This window comes from Sprattus sprattus (assembly GCF_963457725.1).
Source record: "Sprattus sprattus genome assembly, chromosome: 2".
Classification (NCBI taxonomy): Eukaryota; Metazoa; Chordata; class Actinopteri; order Clupeiformes; family Clupeidae; genus Sprattus; species Sprattus sprattus.
In genome coordinates, this window is record NC_137921.1 from 38,943,154 (window position 1) to 38,961,545 (window position 18,392).

The window sequence follows — 18,392 nt, forward strand, 5'->3', positions numbered from 1 at the left end:
CTTCTTTGGCAATCACTAACTATAGTTCCAGTTGTGTAGCCGTAGTTGGTGCCTTATTTATTCCCCCCCTTTTAACTCGCTCTCTATCTGTGTGTAGAGGCAAGTGATACAGCAGATACCTTGTTCAAGGAGGTCTTGGGCCGGAAAGATCGAGCAGACTCCACCCGCAATGCCCTTAATGTCCTTCAGCGTTTCAAGTTCCTCTTCAATCTGCCACTCAACATAGAGCGCAACATCCATAAGGTATGTGTACACTTGTTTGTACTTGCATTCAATATTTACAGGACATGCAAAGTGAAATACACAATTTACTCTCTCTTAATAATTCATGGTGTTTGTGTGTGTGTGTGTGTATATACGAAGGGAGAATATGATGTGGTCATCAATGACTATGAGAAAGCCAAGTCTCTTTTTGGAAACACAGAAGTTCCTGTGTTCAAGAAAGGTAAATCAGCAATGCACACATGCTATACACTTTAACCTGCTTTGGCTCTGTGTGTTTTTAGTCATATGTTCTTTTAATTATGTGACACCCTTGGTAAAGCACCACAGTGTTTGCTGTTATAGTACTGTCAAAGGGTTATGTATGTGTTTGTATGAGAAGTGTACGCAGAGGTTGAGACACGGATTGGTGCTTTAAGGAGTCTACTGCTGGGTAAACTACTGGAGACGCCATCCACTCTGCATGACCAGAAACGCTACATCAGGTGGGTGTACAGCTGTAGCCTGATTGGAGGAAGGGCTCAGTGGTGCTGTAGGCTGATTGGAGGCAGGGCTCAGTGGTGCTGTAGGCTGATTGGAGGCCGGGCTCAGTGGTGCTGTAGCCTGATTGGAGGCAGGGCTCAGTGGTGCTGTAGGCTGATTGGAGGCAGGGCTCAGTGGTGCTGTAGGCTGATTGGAGGCAGGGCTCAGTGGCGCTGTAGGCTGATTGGAGGAGGGCTCAGTGGTGCTGATTGGAGGCAGGGTTCAGTGGTGCTGTAGAATGATCTGATTGGAGGGAGGGCTCAGTGGTGCTTTAGGCTGATTGGAGGCAGGGCTCAGTGGTGCTGTAGGCTGATTGGAGGAGGGCTCAGTGGTGCTGATTGGAGGCAGGGCTCAGTGGTGCTGTAGGCTGATTGGAGGAGGGCCCAGTGGTGCTGTAGACTGATTGGAGGAGGGCTCAGTGGTGCTGTAGACTGATTGGATGCTCAGTGGTGCTGTAGGCTAATTGGATGTTCAGTGGTGCTGTAGGCTAATTGGAGGCAGGGCTCAGTGGTGCTGAAGAATGATCTGATAGGAGGCAGGGCTCAGTGGTGCTGAAGAATGATCTGATAGGAGGCAGGGCTCAGTGGTTCTGTAGGCTGATTGGAGGCTCAGTGGTGCTGTAAGCTGATTGGAGGCAGGCCTCAGTGATTCTGTAGGCTGATTGGAGGGAGGGCTCAGTGATGCTGTAGGCTGATTGGAGGGAGGGCTCAGTGATGCTGTAGGCTGATTGGAGGCAGTGCTCAGAACTGCTGCACTGGATTTGCAGTAGGGCTGTTGAATGTACCTTTTTACTTCACTTGAGAAAAAAAGGGGAAAGTGTGGATTGTCATTTACTAAACCATGTTACATTGGAATTACACAAATAAGTCTTGTAATATAACCTAAATCAATTTAATTGAAATTAGTTGGTAAAATTGTGTCTGTGTTTTTTAAACACAAGTGCAACTGATGTCCACATTACAATACACTCATTATCTCTTACAAATTGCTTTTAATTTGATTGGAATAAATCATTGCTGAAACAACTAATTGTACTTACTTTGGACTGTAGCTGTAGTGTTCAATAATTTGCTGACTGTTAAGAATCTTAGCCAATGAAGTACAGTACACATTTCGGAAATGAAAAGCTGTAAAATACCTGCACCTCATTTACTGTCTCCTCCTGTCTCCTCAATTTGTTCCCTCTCTTCTGTCTTCTATATCTCACTTCTCCCTTTTTTCTTTAGATATCTGTCTGACTTGCATGCGAGTGGAGACCCCGCATGGCAGTGTATCTCAGCTCAACACCAGTGGATCCTGCAGCTCATGCAGAACACCAGAGACCAGCAGGGTGAGATGCACGCACGCACACACACACGAACACACATGCACGCACACACGCACGCGCACACACAAACGCACACACAAATGCACACACAAACGCACGCACACCACACACACACACACACATACACACACACAAGTGCACGCACACGCACACGCACACGCACGTGCGCGCACGCACAGACAGACTCACACTCTCTCCGGGTGGTTAAACCTTGAACAAGGTATCCGCTCTGTCTACACACACTCATCCTCCACTGCTGACATAAATGCACCCAACCCAAGCTCCTACAGCTCCACCTAGTGCTTAGACTGTGCAACCAAGCACCTTTGTGTCTTCTCTGGTCTCCTTGAAATTACTAGGCAAGGTTAGCCTTTAGTCATGGCAGTACATCGGCCATTTGCAGCTCATGTTCTTATGTTTGTCAGGATCGTTTTAAGTGTCACAAGTACCTGTGGTGTTATTTAGAAGAGTTTGTCAGTTTGTGAAGCGTGTGAAGTTCCAGTATGCGTGGCTCACGGTCTGAATCTCATGACCTTAAAGCTGATTTTGAAAGCAATAGTATAGTTTCAGGGGCAGAGCTGTAATCTGAAACCGTTCTCCATTGTGGTTCGTTCACTTTTCCCTCCTATGTTTCTCTCACTCAAGGGGAGGCTCGCATTGTTGTCAGCCGACTCAACCTTAGAAGAGGCAGCAGCTTCCAGACACCCAGAGACGACTGTGAGTGAAGTTGGAATCTGAACATAACCTTAACCATAACCTTTGACTGCAACATTTTTTTTTAAATTCTGGATTAACCCCTTGAGATGTACCATCTCGTTTTCGAGGGGGTCCACAATGTGATGCATGTCTTTATGATGGTGGGGGAAACCGGAGTACCCGGAGTAAACCCACGCATTGAGAAAACTCTTCACCCTTTACATTAAACCAAACCCACCTGACCAAGGAATTCACATCTGGTGCTTTAGGTGCTTCCACAACTGCATCACAATCTTAATATAACAACATGACCGTATTATAACAACCCAGTTGCAAAATAACAAAGCGCTTGTGACTTTATGTTATGAAACACCAGTTGTAATGTTGTTATATATGTGTTATATAGCGTGGCATGGTGGGGGTCCTCAGCAGCTGCAGTTTGTGGAGCGACTTACAGATGTGGTCATCAGCCAGCTGCCTAACTTCTGGAAGCTCTGGATCTCCTACGTCAATGGCAGCCTGTTTAGTGAAGTTTGTACTCTCTCTCTTTCTCTCACACACACACACACACACACACACACACACACACACACACACACAGGAGTTATATCTACTGCTGTCAGTTTAACGCGTTATTAACGGCGTTAGCGCAAGCCCATTTTAACGGCGTTAATGTTTTCATCGCCCGATTAACGCGTTTTTTTTTTAGATTAACGTTCTTTTTGCTCTCCCAAACTGTGTAGTAGGCTAACGTTACGTTTGAGTGAATGGTGAGCGCGATACGGCGAAATGGCTGAAAAAAGCTTCTGAATAGAAAGTTTACCTTTAAAAGTTGTGTTGTGCAAAAAAAGTGAGCTTCACTGTTGTCTGAAAATGTCAACAGGCAACTGGCAGAAAGCACAGAAGTAGTAGGCTTACCTTTTATTGGTAACCTAACTGTTACGGTTCATTGTTTTTGAAATAAGAGGCCTGACTTCTATGTTTACAGCAAACTTGAAAAAAAGAAAATATTAAGCCATGGTTTAACTGCACTATAGGCTGAGTCCTTGTTTATCTGAAATGTGCATTTTATAATTTTATTTTGTACCGCCCTTTTTGGCAATATTGTTTTTCAATAAAATAAAACATTGCATAAAGCAAGCCAAGCCACTTTTCCTTGTTGATAAGAGCATTAAAAAAAAAATGATTGAAGGGACATTTAGAATAGATACAAATTTGCGATTAATACATTTACGATTAATCGCGATTCATTTTGAGTTAACTATGACAAAAATGCGATTAATCGCGATTAAATATTTTAATTGTTTGACAGCACTAGTTATATCCCTATCACTCATGGTATACTCCAAGCTGTGTAGTTATGTGGAATGTTCCAGTTATGTATACGTTTGTTTGTAGTTAAAGGTGGTTTATAATTTAAAGTTAACTGTTTGCACACGTTACAGACAGGTGAAAAGTCTGGCCAGGTGGAGAAATCCAAGAAGAATGCCCGTCAGAGACAAAGTGACTTTAAGGTGAGACACACACAGCAGAAAATAGTGAGCATTGCCACCCCCCTTGGCTCATACACTATTGTATGTGAGTGACATTCATGGTTGTGTATATGGCTGCTTGTTTGTTTAATGCATATATGTGTGTATTTGTGTGTGTTATTGTGTGTGTGTGTGTGTGTGTGTGTGTGTGTGTGTGTGTGTGTGTGTGTGTGTGTGTGTGTGTGTAGCGTATGATAGAGGAGGTGGTCACGAGGCTGGTGCTGCTGCTGAGAGGCTGCCTGCTGCCCACCTCTCTGCCTGAGGCTCAGCTGCGTCTGTACGGAGGCTGGGACCACACCCCTCCCCTCATAGGAACTCACCTCACGCAAGCCATACACACCACCAGGTACCTGCTTGTGTGTGTGAGAGAAAGAGAGTAGGTGTGTGTGTGTGTGTGTGATACTATTACTATCAAGGTTTGATTGTTGTTCTTGTTTTCTTGTTTAATGCCTCTCTCACTCCCCTTCTCTCCTTCATTCTCTCTCTCTCCCTCTCTCTCTCTCTCTCTCTCTTACTCTCTTTACCTCTCCCTCCCTCTCTCTCTCTCTCTCTCTCATTCCCTCTCCCTCTCTCTCTCTCTCTCTCTTACTCTCGTTCCCTCTCCCTCCCTCTCTCTCTCTCTCTCATTCCCTCTCCCTCTCTCTCTCTCTCGCTCTCTCTCATGAAGGCTGTGTCATGAAGCCCTCTCTGCGTTGGAGATTCCTAACGATCTGCTGCAGGTTATCCAGGACCTGCTGCTGGAGCTAAGAGTGCACTGCTTACTGACTACACTACAGCACACGGCCGAAGGTACACACACCTATACACACACACACACCCTGTCTCTCTCCTCTCAAGTACACGCATACAATACTTACATTCATTCACTTGCACACTAATATACAGAAACTCATGCAGTTTGGATCGCTTTCTGTGATAGCATGAACGGGGGGGAAATTTGATGTGGTGGGTTTATATAGCCATGAGATGTTTTATGTAACCTGTTATGTTCCTTGTTGCCAAATATAAAGGTGTGTGTGTGTGTGTGTGTGTGTGTGTGTGTGTGTGCGCGCACGTGCGTGTGTGTGTGCATGTGCGTGTGTGTGTGTGTGTGTTTATGTTTGTGTTCAGATGTGAAGAGGTTGGCTGAGAAAGAAGACTGGATCGTGGACAATGAAGGACTCACATCCCTGGTAAGCCGTTGCCTTGAGCAGCTCTAATGATGCTTGAATGTTGCTGTTGAATCATTTTACCGCTGTCATGGGAAATATTTTGTGATCTGGGTGTGTAGGCCTGGTTTTGTATGAATTGTCGGTTGAGAACATGTGGATTTTGCATTAATCTTGCTCTATCATCTGTGTCGTGTGTGCTGGTGCGCTTGTGTGTGTGTATGTGTGTGTATGTGTGTGTATGTGTGTGTGTTTGTGTGTGTATGTGTTTGTGTGTGTATGTGTTTGTGTTGTAGCCTGCTCAGTTTGAACAGTGCATGGTGCAGATGCTTCAGTCACTGAAGGAGCCACTGGAATGCAAGCCTTCTGAAGTCAATGTAAGCCACACACACACACACACACACACACACACACACACACACACACATACACACACATTGTGCAAACCAACCCCCATTCAATGACACACTCAAGTCTCTGTCTTTCTCATACAATCACAAACAAATTCCTTCTCTTACAGTCACTTGAGATTGAGATTTAGTGATATTGACTGATTGAGATTGGTTGTGATTCATTTAAGTGAAAGAAAATTACATTTATGATATTCATTTTGGGAGATTTATCTGACTTATTCATTTGACTACAGTGAATGACAACTGCATTCTAGTAATCTGTGCCTGTGTGTGAATTTCCATTCAGATTCTACAAATGGAAGCCATTCAGGACCAAGCATCTGAGCTGTTTGTGAGAATCATGAAGGTATAGTGGCATTTATGTCTTTTGTGTGTAGTGTGTGTGTGTGTGTTTGTTTGTTTCTGTGCATGTAACAACTCCTCTTGTTGTTTACCAGGTCTTCATATCTTGTTTGGAAGAGCTGAGCACTAAGACTGATGGAGACTTAGAAACATCCCAGTGAGTCGTGTGTGTGTGTGTATGTGTCTGTGTGTGTGCGTGCGTGTGCGCAGGCACCTGTCATTAATTGTGTTAGTGATCAGTTCATGCTGATGCCTTGTGTGTATTTATGGTATGGTATTCATTTCTGTTTGTGTCTGGTCAGTATTTCTTCAGATTTGGGCTCTCCGGACCTCTTCAGCAACACCTATGATGACTTCAAACCTACACCTGTAGGTTCCTTTGTTTTCTTCTTCTGGGCGTAGAGGATAAAGACTAAGGGCCTGATTTACTAACAGGATTGCGCCCATTTCAGGGGTAAAATAGCGGTCGTAAACATAAAACGGTATTTACAAAAGAGGCGCATTTGAGTAGAAGCGCATTTTTACGCTTTGTGGGTGTAAACTGCAACGAGGTGGGAGGGTATAAGAAACCTGGGCGTGAGGCGCAAATATATGGGAGGAGAGAAGTTAAGTGCGCCTAATGATGGATTGCGTGGTATTTACTAAAACTGCCGGGCGAGCGCACGTCTCTAATTTGCGGGATAATTCTCCGCCTCATAAAAGCACGTCTTAACCAGGAAGCGCATTTCCATTGAGTCTGAAAACGTTGATATGGCAGCAGTTATAAGAGCAAGGCGAAGACAAAGACAGAGACAGCGCACATAAATCATTTTTTAAACTCGTATAACACTTTTTCAGTTAAGCGAACCACAAATCATTAGACGGTACAGGTTAACCAGCCATGCAATACTTCAATTACTGAACCAGATCAGCCACGACATCGAACCCTCCAACCGGCGATCACATTCCATTCCATCAGTTGTTAAGATCCGGACAACATTGCAAATATTGCCATCCGGATCATTTCAAACAGTTATAGCATCAGCAGTTGGTATATCTCAGCCTTCACTCAGCTAAATATTCACCCAGGTACTCGACGCATTGCTACGGCGCACTGGTTAATACATTTCCCCACTGTCATAGCTGAAATTAGAGACATCAAACAGGACTTTTTTTGAAATTGCAAACTTTCCGGACGTAATTGGAGCCAGTAACAGTCCCACCTTCAATCCACAAACACATTTACCGAAACAGAAAGCACACATATTCAATGAATGTCCAGGTCATATGTGATGCCAACATGACCATTACTAACGTGGTAGCCAAATACCCTGGATCTGTCCATGACAGTTTTATCTTACGGAATAGTGCCATCTATGCAAGATTGAGCAAAGGGGATTTTGGGGAGGCCTGGCTACTTTCATTTCAGTGGGGATATATTGTAGTGAACCTATGTCCCTTGTAGAAATTATAAATCTCGCCATGTCTATATTGTTATATTAGACAGTTTATGCATTAATGCCACCAATAGCATATTCTTTATAATCGTGTTCTTTTAAACATCTCGCTGTAGGTGATGGCGGGCAGAACACCAATATAACCGCGTTGAATCAGGTTCAATAATAAGCGAACGTGAACCAATACATCTATCTCCTCTTCGCTGAACCTTAGTTTTTTCTTCCTCTTATTTCCATGGTGGCAGTAACTTGCAGGCGATTTCTCCCGTCTTTTTACGGTGCGCAAAATAATCATTGCCCAGCACGGATCTGGTTTGATTAATACCACGGAAAATGCGGAAAAACACTGTGTGTTAATGTGCGCCTGGCAAAGGCGCAGATTAAGCTGCGGTCGCAATGTTAGTAAATCAGGACCTAAAGGGCGGAGTAAGCACAGATTGCCCAGCACGGATCTGGTTTGAATAAATACCGCGGTAAAACACTGTGCGCTAATGTGCGACCGCAGATTAAGCTGCGGTCGCAATGTTAGTAAATCAGGCCCTAAGGCCCAATCTCAATACTTCCCCTTACCCCTTATCTTCCCCCTTACCCTTAAAATTGCGCGTTCATGTGAGAGCTAGTGGTGTCTCAATACCCAATTTGATCAAGATTAAGGGATAAGATTGACCCCTTAAAATTAAGATGATCGGAGAGCTTACTTGCTCCTCCAAGGGCTATCCCAGAGCACACAGCGAAACCAGCTCGGGAATTTTCAAAAAAACATGGCTGCTTGAAGCGAGGAATATTTTACATGAATAAAGCTATCTACACAACTTTTTATATGTTTATAATGACTCGGTTTGATCTGAAATGTGCTACACGAACGATGCATAGTATTGTAGGTCTTAACTGAAGCCTTCAAACGGTAGTTTTAGGTTACAATTAGCGCGTATACCACCACTCCATTGGCTTATATGGTAGCTTGCCAGCTAGATGCTACATACACTACATGTAAGTATTTTTGGCTTATAATTAATTTAAAAATGACGACAGTCTTGTTTCGTGCTCTACACAGTTGTATACATATATATTTGCAACATTGTTATTCATTGAAACTTTTTTTAAATCGCTAGTTTCATAGCTCATACAGTCACGCATGACGTACCCGAAACCGAGCGGCGTCTCATTTCATAGGGGAAAGTTTTCAGCCCTTGGCCCTTACACTTGCAAGTGCTAGGGTTAAGATAAAGACAAAGACAAAGCAAAAGGGGCAAGGGGAAGAATCGAGATTCGGCCTAAGTGTGTGTTTGTGTCATTCTTAGTGGTTTGTGTGTGTTTGTGTGTGTGTGTGTGTGTGTGTGTGTGTGTGTGTGTGTGTGTGTGTGACCAAAGCTGAAATCTTCTCAGGGACTTGGAAAGTAACTGACATGAGATGAAATGCTGCCTAATTGATCAAAACATAGGGTCTCTGTCCCTAATGAAAACATTCAGTAGTATATGACAGAGTGACACCAGGCCTAAAAGGCCAAAGACATTCACAGCTTATTCAGAACATTATCACCAACTGATAATTTAAGACCAAGACCAATGATACCTGTGTGTGTGTGTGTGTCTGTTTGTGTGTGTGTGTGTGTGTGTCTGTGTGTATTTTATAGGAACAGAGGTTGCTCATCATCCTCAGTAACTGCCACTACCTAGGGAAGCACACCTTCCTCAACCTGGCTCAGCACCTGGACACACACGGCTTCACTGGCACGGACAAGATCTTGCATGTAAGAATATGCACGCACGCACACAGACTCTGGGACTCTCAGGGAGCATAGTTCACCATATTTATTACATGCACCAATTTTTAAAAATGTGTGTGTGTGTGTGCGTGTGTGTGTGTGTGTGTGTGTAGGTCAGTATGGAAGCAGTGCGGGAGCTGGATAGTGGTGTGTTTGAGAGCTACATTGAAATGAAGGCCGATCCCATTGTTGGATCCTTAGAACCTGGAATCTACGCCGGATACTTTGACTGGAAGGATTGCTTATCTCCAACAGGTACACACACACACACAGAAACACACACACACCGTCACCTTCAGTAGACTGTATCGCTAGATACTGCTAGATTTATGAAGAATTTTGCTAGGCAGCAAATATTTTTTGTGTGTGTGTGTGTGTGTAAGCATTTTTGCAATGGCTCAGTTGATTGCGTGTGTGTTATATGATGTGTCAGGGATTTGGTAGGATCATGCATGAATTAAAAGAGTGCTAATCAGATGGTATCTTTAGGTGACTAACTTTCCAGTGTAATTCTGCAACCTGACTCATTTTCATGTATGATATCTCTGCAACGGTTCAGCCCCGTCTTTTTGTTTGTTTGAGTCTGTGTGTGTGTGTGTGTGTGTGTGTGTGTGTGTGTGTGTGTGTGTGTGTGTTTGTTGCGTTGCGTTGCCTCTTTCTCTCTCCTGCACATTCACATCCAAGTACTCTTTTTGTTCTCTCTTTACACATTTGAGGGTGGGGACAGTCTCCCAGTTCTGTAGTTTGTCATTCCTCAGGTGTGAAGTCAGACCTGCCAACATGTACGCATTTTGCGTACCTGGCACGCATTTTGACATCAAAGTACGCTGGTACGAGTTGATGGTCTAAAAGTATGCATAACCAAAACAAAAAATATATATTTTTTTTTTTAAGAACGCATAATGCATTGCCGGTTTTCAACGGGTTCAAACTTCACAGTCTGTCTGTGTCGAGTTGCCAAAGCGTACATAGGTAGCTGCAGCAGAGCAAGAAGCAGAAGAGGAGTTTGACCAATCACAGACCCCCTGCCGTTACTATCCCCTGTATGACCATCGAAATCAGAGTACTAGGTTACTCTGCGGTCGGAAGAATCAACCGCTGTTTAGGTGTCAGTTAGCGATTTTTCATTCATGAATACTTACATCAACTCTCCCTTCCCGACCACATCTGGCCACTTCTTCAAGTGAGGACATTAAACCAAGTCAACAATCACTGAAAGGTAAACTAACGAGTAATGTAGAGACGTTAAAATGTATTTAATTTTAGCCCAACGATGTTAACCATGTGGTTTTCGTGTTCGCCATCGATTTAAAATGGCAAATAAATCTTAGTGTCTTGGCTGTGTTAGATATGGTTTGACGTTACGCTTTTTGATATTACTTATTTTAGACAAACCATGGCAGAACCACCGGATTAAATAAAAAGATCAGACATCCCCACCATGCTTTCTGCACAGTGTGCAATGTCATTATTGACACCAGTCACCAAGGAGCAACAGGAAACGAACACAGTAAGATGCATATTATCAGAAAATCATAGGCCTACCTGTCAAGTTCATGCTAGACGTCCGCGGCAGCCTTCTACGTACTGTGTCCACACATGCTTACGCACAGCTGTTGTCATGTCACAGTGTAAAAGGCTATATGTTTCTACTAATAATAATAGGCTAATGATAATAGCAGATATCCCAAGTCTACCGGAAGTTCCAGGAGTCTCCCGCATATTGATAACGACTCCCTGATGCCCGCAAATTACTTAAAATCTCCCGGAATCTAGAGCGAGCCCCAAACCGCGTTAGCATCTGTGTAACGCGCGCACGACAGAGAGGGAGAGGGACCTAGAGAGTATGCGTGTGTGAGGCAGTGTGCGTGTGTGCCTCAGGAGCATCTAGATTGGCCTGTTTCGGTAAGTCAACCAATCAATTTTCAGTGTGGGCGGTCTGTTATCTCTTCTCCTGAACCGAATTAATCAGTTCAGTGTATCTAGGAACAGGAGCACCATGGCACAGGGAGAGTGCCCCCCAAAAAGAAAATATAAGACATTTTTACTACAGACTATACAAAGGTCTGTCTTATAAAAGTAAATCACAATGACAGTCTTGCACGCTGTACTATCTATAACAGTGATTTCAGCATTGCTGTGTTGTCACAGTTATCACTTATAACTGTTATCACAGTCTTTTTTTTTTATTTCATTAGGCCTTCTAAAGTGGTTCAGAACTGCATTATTTATTGGCTCAGAATGTCGTTGATTGGTTCAAACATGCAACAGCATTATAACTAATAAAATGAAGGCCACAAAATCTTGGACAGGATAACCAAAAAATAATGAGGGTATACTACATTTACAGCAGTTCTCTCCCCCGCCGCGCCGCGCCGCACCAGGGTGGTACTCAAACACATTTTCCAATGTTGGCAGGTCTGTGAAGTGTGTGTGTGTGTGTGTGTGTGTGTGTGTGTGAGTGTTTCTGTCTAGCTGTGTCTGTGTTTGTGTCTGATCTCACTTATTTCCACCTTTCGCTCATCAACTTTCCTTTAGGTGTGAGGAGTTATCTGAAGGAGGCCCTGGTGAACATCATAACTGTTCACGCAGAGGTCAGAACCAAACTTTGCACCCGTTCTTTATGCTTGAACTGAAACATTCATCCTTTGAGTCCAAGCAGTGGGTTTCAGTATAATAGCAGTAGCGATTACAAGCTGAGCTAGATAACTGTTTGTTATGTTTAGATGTAGAGTTTAACAGGTGTATTAGTATATTACTGAATGTTAGTTGTTTTTAGTGAGTTCCTGTTCATTGTTGTCTCTATGAAGCACCAGTATGATTTGAGTTCACAGTTGATGCTTGAAGAGTGTTTACATTTACATTTAGTCATTTAGCAGACGCTTTTGTCCAAAGGGACATACAAGGGAGACAAGCTAAGAGCATACAACAGTCAAGCTAAGAGCAATAAAAACCTGGTGTAACACTAAATACTACTTTACATAAGAAATAGATAACCATAATCTGGTTAGTTGGTTAGGAAGACTTTTATCAACTGAGTTCATTGGAAGAATGCATGTATTGAGATAAGCTTCCCACCCCCCCCCTCTCTCAGGTTTTCTCCATCTCTAAAGACCTAGTCCCTCGTGTTCTGTCTCGCATTGTTGAAGCAGTTGCTGAGGAGATGAGCCGTCTCATGCAGTGTGTGTCATCCTTTAGCAAAAATGGGGCACTTCAGGTACACACACACACTCACATACACTCATACGCCTGCTCAACCCACATACATATCTGCAAACCCAAAACCACACACACCCCTCACCCACATACAGTCCTAAAATAAGTGCATGTTCTTAAGTATTATCCCCCCCTTCATTTCTGTTTTTTGTGTCATGATGTAGGCGCGGTTGGAGATTTGTTCCTTGAGTGATGCCATATCTGTCTACTTAACATCTGAGAGTTGGTACGTTTCAACAGATCATACACAAGCACCCCAGTTTGTAAATGCACTCTGTCTAAATAGTTAGTCTGTGTTTGAATGCATAACCAATGAAGGTCTGTGCGCGAAGCTGCAGATCCGCACATATTGGTGTTGAATTATTTTTATTATTATTTTTTATTTTAGTGGCTGCTTTAAACAGGCACTGGAGTCTCTCCCGCAACTGCACAGTGGAGCTGACAAAAAGTAAGCAATTGAATATCTACAGATTTGTGCCCACACACACACTCACACATTCACACACACACACACACACACACACACACACACACATTCACACACACACACACACACACACACACACACACCCACAACACACACAACACACACACACACACAAACTCTCCCTCTGACTTCCTCTGTAGATGGAGTGAATGTTTTTGCAAGATCTTTTGGCGTTGTATTAGAGTTTGAGAAGTTCTTAAGATGTATTTGGTCTCACCCTGAGCAAAACAAGATCACAAATGTAAGCCATACATTCCCTCAATAGACACGAATTTAGAGGCCGCTCTCTCACATACTTTCTCTCTACTGTTGTTCCTCCCTTTCTCTCTCTCTCTCTCTCTCTCTGTCTTTCAGACTGCTGGAGGAGTTGTTGAACAAGTTCAAAAGCAGTATGCATCTGCAGCTCAGCTGTTTCCAGCTGGCCTCTACTCATCCTGTGAAGAGATGAACACACACACTGGCACAAACACACATGCACACACACACACGCACACACACTAAAGACGCACATGTGTGTCCTTTTGCACCTGTGCCGTAAAAATGCACACCTGCGCTAAAACAGAGAAAATGCTCATCATGCGCTTCTCAGTGATTAACCACTCACTCATACCCACATGTAAACGTACCTACACTGTCCTTTAAATGTCATCCTGTTTGTCACAATAAAGTGCCATCAAATGATCTTTCTGAGAATAACTTAATAACAGTAAGTCATGTGTGTGTTTGCGTGGGACGAATGACACATTAGTTGTCACTGGAGTTTTCCTTCCCCGATGATGTCACATATCTGTGTGTGTGTGTGTGTGTGTGTTTGTGTATGTATGTGTGGTGTATGTGTGTGTGTGTCTGTCTGTACATGTTCCTCCAGCAGTCTTTTAACCAAACTTCCTGCTCACAAAACATCTAACCACACTCGCCGCACTCTAGTCAATATGTGCACGTTCACAAACACATACATGTACAGCCACTTGTTTGATACAGTACAAATAAGCACACAGCCTACACAGGGCAAACACCCATTCCATTGTGAATTCAAGTCAAGTATAATTTCAATTCAGTTATATGATACATACAAAAATATACAATCACAACATAAACAAGTCTGTAATGGAGCTGCAAAGATACTTTTTAAGGCCAACTTGGAAGACAGCCTTGCTTTGGGTTGACTGTCTTATTAATGTTTTGGGCATTTTTTTGTACTTGGACTTTATGTAGATCAAAAAAAGGTCTTTAGTTAATGTAAATATATATCAGTTTTGTCAACATACCCATATTCAGCATATTCGCATATGAATCTGGTTGCCACTGTTGTTAATAGACAGCTTACACGGCTTTCAAATAAACATGTCTGTTATAATACAGAGAAACACTGACATTCTTTAGATTGACAGATCCACAGGCCTTGCTTCTCCATAAATCACACACACACCATTGATTTATTGCCAAGGATATTCAGTGCTTATTTTCTTCCAGGTGTCAGAAGTTCAAACCGAACTGCACCACTGTATTGTGGTACTTCTTTTTGACTTTTCCCCCACTTACATTCATGTAGTTGTTCCTCTTTCACTCATTCTGCCTCTCTAACACACACAAATATGTTAATCTCAATACACGATCCACTAAGATAGGCCACCTTCAAACTTCATTTTTAACACACACGCACACGCACACACACACACACACACACACACACACACACACACACACACACACACACACACACACACACACACACACACACACTCACACACAGGGCAGTCACTCTGAGAAGGCATTTCCGTGCAGATGTGTGATGACCCTGGCATAGTCCTGTGAGTTGGGTGGCGAGGGCTCATGTTCTGTGTGTGAGAGGCTGTGGGCTTGTGTGTGTGTGTGGAAGTCATGGCTCCTTATGTAGTTTCCACCGGACTGACTAAGGAAGATAAGCTGTCTGGCAAACAGAGGCTCCACCTGAAACACACACACACAAACATTTCCACAAAGTTTGATTACATCACAAAAACAAAAAACATCACATAGTCCCATAGCATACAAGCGAGAGAATAGAATTGACTGGACTCGGCGAGTGTGTGTGTGTGTGTGTGTACCTGGACTGTGAGGGTCCTCTTCGGTATTTCAGCATCGATATCGTCTCCAAAGGACAAGAGAACTTGGAGACGAGGCAGAGGATGAGAATGCAGAGGGAAACCCTGCAGCTCTAAGAGAGACGGGGAGAGAATGACTGGGTCATTACGCCACATAATACTATGGTTTGTTTTTAATGGCTGTGCTGACTGGCTGTTTCCATACATTAGTGATTTATGACTGATTCTTCTCTAGCTTCCTTCCACACCACACTCACACACTCATTCTAAGTCATGAAGAACAGAAGGTAGAAAAGAAGGAAAGCACTCTCAAAACACAAACACAGACACCAGCTCTAGTTATCTGATAGATGAGAAGAGGGTGAGAAATGGGTGCTCAGGGTTATTCTTGTCACAACTTCCCCTCTTTCCGTTCCCCCTATCTTCTCTCTTCTTACTCCCTTATTCTTGTGGAAAGTCCACTCACGTGCATATGCAAATTAGCCTAATGAGTATCACTGAGCAGAAACGCTTGTCAGGAAAAAGACCACATGGCAATGAGTCACAGTGTAACTGAATTCTACCAGGGTCTTCAGTAAATTGTGTGAGTGTGTGTCTACCTGTGAGTAAGGTATGTGAGTCCATTAGTTTGCTGGTCTTATCCCTCTCTAGTTTGTTGGGCTTGTCTGAGTACGGCGCGTGGCCCCCTTCCCAGAAGACCTTGCCGGAACCGATAGAGCGGGCATACAGCCCACCAGCCCCCACCCATAGGTGGACACCACTTTCAAGTCCTGCCTTCTGTGGGAGAGGCACCACCTCTGGGCCGGTGGTTGGCTGGAAGGCATGTCCGTTTGACAGTGGCGTTAGGATACACCCCTCGGGTCTCAGCACAGTCACTTCTGAAACCAGAGTCCCGCCGTAGAACACACACACCACCAGCCGCTGGTCTGCAACACACGTGATCACACAGATTAGTAACACACAGACAACCTCCAACAACTGTGTTCACACAGTGTGTGTGTGTGTGTGTGTGTGTGTGTGTGTGTGTGTGTGTGTGTGTGTGTGTTTACCTGATATACCCTCTGCTGTTCTGAAGCCAGGTTGGGGAAACCCAAAGGGTGAGGGCGGAACCTCAGATGGACTGCAGCTAAAGAATGACCCACTAAATTGGTAACCTATCCACACACACACACACACACACACACACACATTTACAGTACAGCACATGTACAAGACATAACACAAAGTACAGCAAAGCCTACAAAATGCAGTGAGTAAGTGTAACAGTAAGTGTACATTATTCAAATACGAGTCAGAATTTAAAACATGTATACACACACCTTGACCAATACAAACAGATTATCCTTGGATACAGTACAAAAACACTTGCAGCCATATATTTCCATAAGGGTCACCCAATACACAGGACGTGCTAAATCTAGTCGAACAAACACGCAGACACTCACCATTTTCCCAGGCCACATGTGTTGGGCTGTAGGGGGTGTTGCTGTAATCTGGATGGGAAGGCTCATCACACGGATAGCCCCTCCAGGCATACTCTGGGGTAGGCAAGTAGTTACACACCTACAGCAGATCAGAATCACAATCACTAATTAACATTTACACAGAGATGGCTGTGCATCTGTGAGTGTATGCGTAAGTGAGCCAGTTGGTGTTTTTGTAAGGCCGTAGTTCACCTGATTCTGAGGGGGGGTATATGGGGAGTGGAGTGGATAATGTGGAGATGCCAAGGGACCGGCTGTTTCTGCTAGAGGTCTGGAACCTGAGACCGTTAGAGAGGTATAAAGGTCCGATGTAAGTGACATTTTCTTGTGCATAATCTATCTCACCATCATTTTAGAATAATACAAAAATATATATAAAAAAAACTACATTCGTTGTACATCAATGAGAAAACAAAGCAAAAACGGTAGGCTACTTGCCTTTCTTCGCGTCCTCTGGTATGATCCGGTAGACTTTATATGGATCGGAGATGTCTAACTGGCTGCGCCCAACGATCTCCTCGAAGTCGGTGCTCTTATTGAGCGCGCAACGGAGGCGCGTCTTCCACGTGGGTGGGTCCGGTTTGTCAATGCCTTCCCTGAACTTGCCCTTGAAAAGAGCCCAGCCCTGTGGTACCCGAACCGTAGAAAAGGACAGGTCAGAAATTGTAAACCTTCAATTTCTGCGTCTATGTTAATGTTTTTCTCTCTCTTCTACCTTAAAGAGCGCAGCATCTTCATCACGGTTGTAGTCCTGCTTGCCCGCGTGTTTCCAGGGGATGCGGAAGATGCTCTTTTCATCATTCTCCCACACCAGTCCCGGGTATTTGCCAGTATCCACCTGGTCGATCAACCACTGGCGGAGTTTCCCGTTACCGGACGACATGCGCTCCCCATCTATGTTCATCTAACACATAGTAAGAAATTCAGTTCACAGACATACAACGCATGCGGTAACAGCACCCATCGAATATAACAAAATAATTGCAAAGCCGTGAAGCGACAAGTCATCAAATTGTCAGTTTGGCTCTGACGAAGGCTTTCGCGAGTTTTGTAGGATACCGCCGAGGTTACATTCAGCAACAAAACCATTACCCACCAATAATTTTGGTTAATCCCAATCAAAAGGACCGCAATTCTAATGCGCGCCATATTTCTTACCTCTGAAACTATAAACCGCTGGAGTTTTGGATTCAATCACCTACAAAACTCTCTCCCGTTTCGATATCTTTCGTTTGCTCCCACTCTATTTCGCCCTCAAGACTGTATATTATTTTCTCATTAAGCCTACAGTGTCTCTCTTTATCAATCACCCTGTCTGTCATTCTCTCTGACTAAATAACTTTCCTGAGGATGGGCGGGGCGTCACCGGAACTCACGCTAAAAACTTTTCGACGCGAGCACCTGCCACAGTGGAGCATGAGCGTCCCGTAAACACTAGGGGAAGCCCTATAACAAGTGTCATATAGCCCACACGCATACGCGGAAAGTGGTGGGTATGTTTGTTATTTATAAGAAAAGAGGGTACTTCTTTTAAATAGATTTAGTACGCAACCTACTTACAAATGTTGAAGGAAAAGTTTGTTATTGTCTGCAGTGCATAACAAAATACATGAAAGGGCGCAAAAAGAGTAGATGGGAGCACTAATCCAGAGATGAACACGGTATGGCAGATCCCCCTCTCTCTTTCACATATGTGCGAGGGTCGAGTGTATTTAAT

The 18,392-nt window shown here is 43.8% G+C and overlaps 2 protein-coding genes across 2 annotated transcripts in view; one reads left to right on the forward strand and one right to left on the reverse strand.

Moving 5' to 3' along the window:
* exoc2 (exocyst complex component 2) overlaps positions 1 to 13,789 on the forward strand; it is a 21,837-nt gene extending 8,048 nt beyond the window's left edge. The window contains exons 8-28 of the mRNA XM_080832624.1: positions 98 to 243; positions 364 to 445; positions 605 to 707; positions 1,971 to 2,074; positions 2,717 to 2,788; positions 3,174 to 3,298; positions 4,213 to 4,281; positions 4,488 to 4,645; positions 4,967 to 5,088; positions 5,410 to 5,471; positions 5,744 to 5,824; positions 6,147 to 6,206; positions 6,298 to 6,359; positions 6,505 to 6,571; positions 9,273 to 9,389; positions 9,518 to 9,659; positions 11,943 to 11,998; positions 12,499 to 12,621; positions 12,785 to 12,846; positions 13,009 to 13,068; positions 13,462 to 13,789. Coding sequence (XP_080688750.1) covers positions 98 to 243; positions 364 to 445; positions 605 to 707; positions 1,971 to 2,074; positions 2,717 to 2,788; positions 3,174 to 3,298; positions 4,213 to 4,281; positions 4,488 to 4,645; positions 4,967 to 5,088; positions 5,410 to 5,471; positions 5,744 to 5,824; positions 6,147 to 6,206; positions 6,298 to 6,359; positions 6,505 to 6,571; positions 9,273 to 9,389; positions 9,518 to 9,659; positions 11,943 to 11,998; positions 12,499 to 12,621; positions 12,785 to 12,846; positions 13,009 to 13,068; positions 13,462 to 13,555 — 1,967 coding nt within the window. The 3' untranslated portion in view covers positions 13,556 to 13,789. The remainder of the gene's footprint in view (positions 1 to 97; positions 244 to 363; positions 446 to 604; positions 708 to 1,970; positions 2,075 to 2,716; positions 2,789 to 3,173; positions 3,299 to 4,212; positions 4,282 to 4,487; positions 4,646 to 4,966; positions 5,089 to 5,409; positions 5,472 to 5,743; positions 5,825 to 6,146; positions 6,207 to 6,297; positions 6,360 to 6,504; positions 6,572 to 9,272; positions 9,390 to 9,517; positions 9,660 to 11,942; positions 11,999 to 12,498; positions 12,622 to 12,784; positions 12,847 to 13,008; positions 13,069 to 13,461) is intronic.
* Positions 13,790 to 14,865: 1,076 nt separating this feature from the next.
* Positions 14,866 to 17,579, reverse strand: LOC308360608 (interferon regulatory factor 4-like; the record flags this gene model as incomplete). Its single annotated transcript, XM_080832630.1, has 8 exons — positions 14,866 to 15,057; positions 15,195 to 15,304; positions 15,791 to 16,117; positions 16,241 to 16,345; positions 16,637 to 16,754; positions 16,868 to 16,953; positions 17,114 to 17,300; positions 17,391 to 17,579. 8 exons carry the CDS (start codon positions 17,577 to 17,579, stop codon positions 14,866 to 14,868), a joined length of 1,314 nt encoding a protein of 437 aa, XP_080688756.1.
* Positions 17,580 to 18,392: the final 813 nt, after the last annotated feature.